At 38.3% G+C, this 6,719-nt stretch overlaps 1 protein-coding gene across 14 annotated transcripts in view; it reads right to left on the bottom strand.

Moving 5' to 3' along the window:
- Nucleotides 1-6,719, bottom strand: part of MGA (MGA, MAX dimerization protein) — a 139,102-nt gene that overhangs the window by 34,801 nt on the left and 97,582 nt on the right. For all 14 annotated transcript variants that reach the window (XM_014534810.1, XM_014534815.1, XM_014534809.1 and 11 more), the window contains 3 exons: nt 3,130-3,356; nt 1,431-1,607; nt 743-815 (listed from right to left, as the gene is read on the bottom strand). In XM_014534810.1, the coding sequence (XP_014390296.1) occupies nt 743-815; nt 1,431-1,607; nt 3,130-3,356 (477 nt within the window). The remainder of the gene's footprint in view (nt 1-742; nt 816-1,430; nt 1,608-3,129; nt 3,357-6,719) is intronic.

Raw genomic sequence — 6,719 nt, 5'->3', positions numbered from 1 at the left:
TCCCCTGAGGGGTCCCAGACTGCGAGAGGGCACAGGCCGGGCTGAAGGACCCCCCCCCGCCAGTGCACAAATTTTTGTGCACCGGACCTCTAGTATTGTAATAACCATGTATGGTGCCAGGTAGGTACTAGAAATATCGAGGGAAACATTTTGTAAAGTTTATGATCGTCTGACCACTATGCTGTACACCTAAAACATACAAAATAATATTAAAGTATTAAATGTAAACTGTAATTGAAAAATAAAATTAAAAAGAAAATCACTGACTTCAATCCTAAATGTCTCTTGCAACAACATACCACAGCAATAAATGAATTTTATTTCTTAGAACAGGAGTGATACAGAGACCAAATAACAGGGAAAAACTTATATATCAACTCTATTTTTAGCAGAAGCTAAAAACAGAGTAGGTCAACATATTCTGGATTGGTAATATTAGTTTCCCATCATTTTTTTAAAATAAATTTTTATTGATTTCAGAGAGAAAGGGAGAGGGAGAGAGAGATAGAAACATCAATGATGAGAGAGAATCATTGATGGGCTGCCTACTGCATGCCCCACACTGGGGATCGAGCCTGCAACCCGGGTATGTGCCCTTGGCCGGAATCAAACCCGGGACCCTTCAGTCCGCAGGCCGATACTCTATCCACTGAGCCAAACCAGCTAGGGCCCCATCATTTTTATTATAACCCACACCTATATAATTACTATCAAATGATTAAGATCTAGCTTTCATGCTGACCTTGTGATTTATCAGAATCATCCTCGAGGTCACAGGTAATTGGTTTCGAGGGCTGCTGTTCAGCATCAGGCTCCTGAAGAAGAAATAACACAGAAATACTTAAATACTTATATTTAGTGTCAATACAGACTGAGATATAAGCATTAAATCTTCCAAAAGCAGCCCTGAAACAGTAGAAAGATTAAAATAACAACAGCTTCATATCTACATACACAGCTGCATTACTATCATATTACGTAGCCCTTGGCAAAAACACAGACTTGCTCTGTAATATCCTTGATAATGACTGAGTCACCAAGAAAAGAATTTACATTGTATTTTATAGTGTATTCTACTAAAGAAGAAAAAATATTTGCTGTTTAATGGGACCAAGTTTCAGTTATTTAGAAATTTCACCAATGTGGAAAGATGCAAATTCTAATAATTACAGATAATTTAATTTAAACGAGAAATGTTTAAACTTTTAAAAATTTTTCTAGCATTAAAAAGAGTAATATTTTTATCAACCATAAGAAACTGTTCTCTAGAATAGGTTTGCAGAGGAACAGATATATTGATATACACATAAAGTAAGCCTTCTCTGCCTCACAGGAATTACTCCAAATTATTCTGGTAGTAATACAAATTCTAATACCAGCAACAGGGAATTGAAAGTTAAACAGAGAAAAGTATGCAGTAAGTAACTCACCTTTGCACTACAGTTCTCAGGACTAGAATGACATGAGCTGAGCTGCAGAAACGATGGGGATGGGGATGGTGACGGCTGTCTCTGTTCCTCTTTTTTTCGTTCATATACTCGAACACGGGCACAAGTCATCATACTTTCAAAGTACAAGTAGACTGGATCCTTGTCCTCTTCCCGAATCTGTAAGTTTCATACAATAAAATATTCCAAATATTGGGGGGAGGAGGGGGAAGTCGCCTATACTTCAAAAGGCAAAGGATGTTTAATTTTTCTTATTACAACACTTGAAATTTTTAAATGAAAACTTTAAAGTTAAATAGTATAAATATAGTTCATATGTGCCGAATCTTGGGGCAATCAGAAAGGAATGAATTCTCTATCAAGAAATTTCAGATCAGTCTGGCTGGCGTGGCTCAGGGGTTGAGTGTCGATTTATGAACCAGGAGGTCACAGCTCAATTCCTGGTCAGGGCACATGCCTGGTTTGCAGGCTCGATCTCCAAGTGGGGGGAGTGCAGGAGGCAGCCAATCAGTTATTCTCTCTCATCATTGATGTTTCTATCTCTTTCTCCCTCCCCTTTCCTCTCTGAAATCAATAAAAATATATTTAAATTTTTTTTTCTTAAGGACACATTTGTAATACCTTAATAAAGGAAAAAAAAAGAAATTTCAGATCATATCAGTGTTTCTCAAATGATCTGTGGTAAAGTACATTTCTTAATTAATAGTCTAACAGAGACTAATACTTTTGTAAAATACAAAAGTAATTACTAGAAAAATACAAAATAGATTATTAGAAAAACAAAGGCCAAAATATAAGCACAAGTTTTGCAGTATTAGATTTAATAGATATAAAATGTCTATCAACTTGCTATTAAAGTTTCTAAATCTTTACTCTTATTTTCTATATGTACTTATTTCATCACAGACGGGTAACAGTTCTGGATCAGCACTAATACAGAGACCCACTGAAGGGCACTGCACTAAAAGATCTTTCTTCAATTTAATGGACTGGGAAGAGTGAAAAGGATTTAGTAATCAAAAGTGCTTATGAGCTCTTTTAACTGTCGGTTTTCACATAATCATATTACAACCACTTTTATTTGAACTCTTGCACTTTTACTGTTATCGCTATATATAAAGAAATTTGCTTTAAGAAAATTTTACTTTTTAAAGTTTTTTCTTAATGCTTTTCTAGCAATAACATGTACTACATTTCAATTACTCAATATACTACACTACAGGAATAAGATATGTTAAACGGACTTTTGCAAGTAAGGCTTTTAAAAAGCCCATCTTTATACAATCTTCCTAAAGAAGATATTTGGCTATATTTAAGAATTACTACTAGTAACCTCTTTTATGACATTTTTTAAGTGCCAGCAACTAAACTAATTAAATCAGAAAGGAGATGGCTTACAGGCAAATTACCTGAAAGCAAAATGATTCATAGAATATAAACCAAAAATTTGGTTTAGGGATTGAGCAAAAAAGAAAAGAGAGAAAGAACTCACAGACACAGACAACAGTGTAGTGATTGCGGAGGGTATGGGGGAACGTCAAGGAAGGTATAGGGAGAAGATAAATGGAAATGGGGGGAAAATAAAATAAAAAGGAAAAGAATTTTTAAAAATTGGTTGAAACCCATCATCTTTACAAATGATTTTTGCAACCTGCAATAAAAGATTAAACTCCAGACTTACCACAGGATTAGGTTTGGGAGTATATGTCCGTGCAGGTTTAATTCCAGTGAGCAGTTTGCCCTTCACAGTAGTAGATGAAACTTCTGGCTGAGGCAACAACAATGGCTTCGTAGGCTCAATGACAGAAGGTGTCGGGATATAAACTGGTTCTGGATCTACTTCACCTTCTACCTTCACCCATAATGGATAATGTCGAACAGGCTGTTCAGGCTCCGTTTCACATATAGCTTAACAAAAGGAAGCATAAGATTTTATTTTATTTTTTAAATATACTTTAATTTATTTCAGAGAGGAATAGAGAGGGAGAGATAGAAACATCAATGATGAGCGAGAATCATTGATAGGCTGCCTCCTGCATACCCCCCTACTGGGGATCGAGCCCACAACCTGGACTTATACCCTTGACCGGAATCGAACCCAAGATTTTCAGTCCGCAGGCCGACACCCTATCCACTGAGCCAAACCGACTAGGGCAGGAAGCATAAGATTTTAGATGCCTTTGGCAACAAAAGTTCAATGAGGCATTGCCAACGTAAAATACGCTCCCCTTCATAAAAAGCAGTTAACTCATTAAAACAATCAAACAGCCCTAGCCTGTTTGGCTCAATGGATAGAGCATCAGCCTGTAGACTGAAGAGTCCCAGGCTTGATTCCAGTCAAGGACACATGCCCAGCTGCGGGTTCAATCCCCAGTAGGGGTTGTGCAGGAGGCAGCTGATCAATGATTCTCTCATCTATCATGTTTCTATCTCTCTCTCCCCCTCTCCCTCTCTGAAATCAATAAAAATATTTTTTAAAAATCAAACAGATACCACCTAAAAAACCTTTTTTTGCCCTTATGCACCTTAATGTAGTCATCATTTAACCAAATATTTGTTGAATATTATAAATCAGACACTGTTTTATGCACCAAAATGAATACAGCTTTGAATAAAACAAAGTTCTTGCCCTCACAGTTATAATTCAGTAGGGGAAAACAAACTAACAAACATATAATATCAAATAATAAGTGCCAAGTAGAAAAATGTAGCAGCATAAGGAATGTGGCGTTAACAGGAGATGCTATTATATTTAGCAGAGTCAGAAAAGGCCTTCTCTATAATCCAAGAAAGATAACCATTATATACTACACTTTTTAAAATTTTACAACAAATATTTATTGAACTTACTATGTCCGTACTCTAAGCATTTAATTATGTTTTAACTCATTGAACTGTCACAGAAGTCCTTGAGATATTATTATTCCCGTTTTTCAGAAGCTGAGATTCACTACAGGAAGAGACAGATCAAGATCAAACCCAGTCAATCTGGTTCCAGAGACTGAGCTGTTTCTATTGCCTTCTGATGATAAACTGTATTCAAAAGATAGCCTGGCCCGAGCCAGTTTGCTCAATGCTTAGAGTGTGGGCCCCTATGAACTGAAGGTCGCAGGTTCAGTTCCAATCAAGGTCACGTACCTGGGTCGCAGGTTTGATCCCCGGCCAGTCAGGGCATGTGCAGGAGGCAACCAATCGATGTGTCTCTCTCTCTGTCTCTCCCTCTCCCTTCCACTCTCTCTCTCTAAATAAATGGAAAAAAATATCCTCAGGTGAGAAATAACAAAAAGATAGCCTGAACTCAGCATAGGAGCAATAAATAAATAAATAAATAAATAAATAAGCAAGCAAGCAATGGAACACAATAGAGATAAAATCATATTATTAAAAAGTTCTACACAAAGGAAAACAAATTGAGGATCTAGGTTAAGAGGCTTTATTATTTAAGCAAACTAAGCATCCCAAAAAGAAGACAACTATAGAGGAGCAAACACTGTACTTTGCATTTTAATAGTCAATCCTCAGACAGGATGTAGCTTGTTCTAAGCCAGTGATGCGAACCTATGACACGCGTGTCAGAGGTGACATGCGAACTCATTTTTTTGGTTGATTTTTCTTTGTTAAATGGCATTTAAATATATAAAATAAATATCAAAAATATAAGTCTTTGTTTTACTATGGTTGCAAATATCAAAAAATTTCTATATGTGACACGGCACCAGAGTTAAGTTACGGTTTTTCAAATTGCTGACACACCGAGCTCAAAAGGTTTGCCATCACTGTTCTAAGCCAAAGATCCAAAATCTTTTCCTAAAGTTACATAATATGTGAATGACCAGCATTCCCAGTTACTTCAAATAATCCTATATAATAAAAGCCTAATACACAAATTGACCCAACAGGAGAACTACCAGTCGGCAGGGGGCAGGGCTGGTGATCGGCAGCAACCAGCAGTGGGCCAGCCACTCACCAACCGGTGCCGTCCCCCAATCTGCCCGATCAGCCCGCAGGTCACCTCCCACAGAGGGAGGCCAGACTGCAGCTTAGACATCCCCTGAGGGCTCCTGGACTATGAGAGGGCACAGGCTGGGCTGAGGGAACCCCGCCCCCGAGTGCACAAATTTTCGTGCACCAGGCATCCAGTCTATATATAAAATCCTAATATGCAAAGTGTCCCCTCAGGAGTTTGACCGACCTGGAGTTCGATCTCTCGTTATGACGTGCACTGACCACCAGGGGTCGGCACAGAATGAAGGAAGGTCCCGGCCAGCAGCCGGGGAAGGGAGGCCCCAGCCGGTGGCCTGCAGCCGCTACGGACTCTACCCGTGCACGAATTTTGTGCACTGGACCTCTAGTCTTTCATAACAAAGAAGAATACAAACTGCTACCTGATTTTATAAGAAGTACATCTGCTCTGAACATTAAGATCCCACTAGTAAAGAATAATTTTGTCTAAAGGGCTCCTACAGCTAACATGCAGAGCATAACTACAAAATGGAAATTAGAAATGAAAATGGAAACACAACATACTAAAACTTAGAGACAGAGGGAAAATTTATAACTACAAATGCTTACATTAAAAAACATAAAAGCTCTCAAATAATCTAACTGGACAACTTAAGGAACTAGAAAAAACTAAACAAACTAAACCCAAAGCTAGATAGAAAGAAAATAACAAAGTTGAGAGCAGAGATATAGAAAAATACAATCAATATAACCAAAAGTTGCTTCAAAAACATCAACGAAGTTGTCATAACTTTTCCTAAATGGACTTAGAAAAAAAGACTCAAATTATTAAAATCAGAAATAAAAAGGATTATAAAAGTGTACTATAAATAACAGTAGGCCAACAAACTGGATAACCTAGATGAAACAGACAAACCGCTAGAAGCACAATACCTACCAAGACTAAATCACAAAGAAATAACCAATTTGAATAGACCTAAAACTTATAAAGATTTTGAATCAGTAATCAAAAATTCCCAACAACACAGAACTTGGACCCAGACTCATACGGGAGAAACTGGACTGTCTGGCATTGGTCGGAACTCGAGGGCAGCTTTCTCTCGGAGGTGCTTGCAGCGATTGCCGGGACACTGAGAAGCGGGGCCTCTGAGGGCAGCCATAGCTGCTTGCTCCACCCTATTGATCCCCTGGAACCCCGCCCTGCCCAAGCTGTGTGCACCGGCTTTTGCATATGAAAGGCCTGGCACTTTGCAATCTGAAAATTACCTAACAAACTGCAGCTGGCCCAAGGCCCCAAGGCAACTCGCA

The sequence above is a fragment of the Myotis brandtii genome, unplaced genomic scaffold, assembly GCF_000412655.1.
Source record: "Myotis brandtii unplaced genomic scaffold, ASM41265v1 scaffold133, whole genome shotgun sequence".
NCBI classification, from domain to species: Eukaryota; Metazoa; Chordata; class Mammalia; order Chiroptera; family Vespertilionidae; genus Myotis; species Myotis brandtii.
Note: the sequence above shows the minus strand (reverse complement) of the source record. Positions and strands in the feature narration are given on the sequence as shown.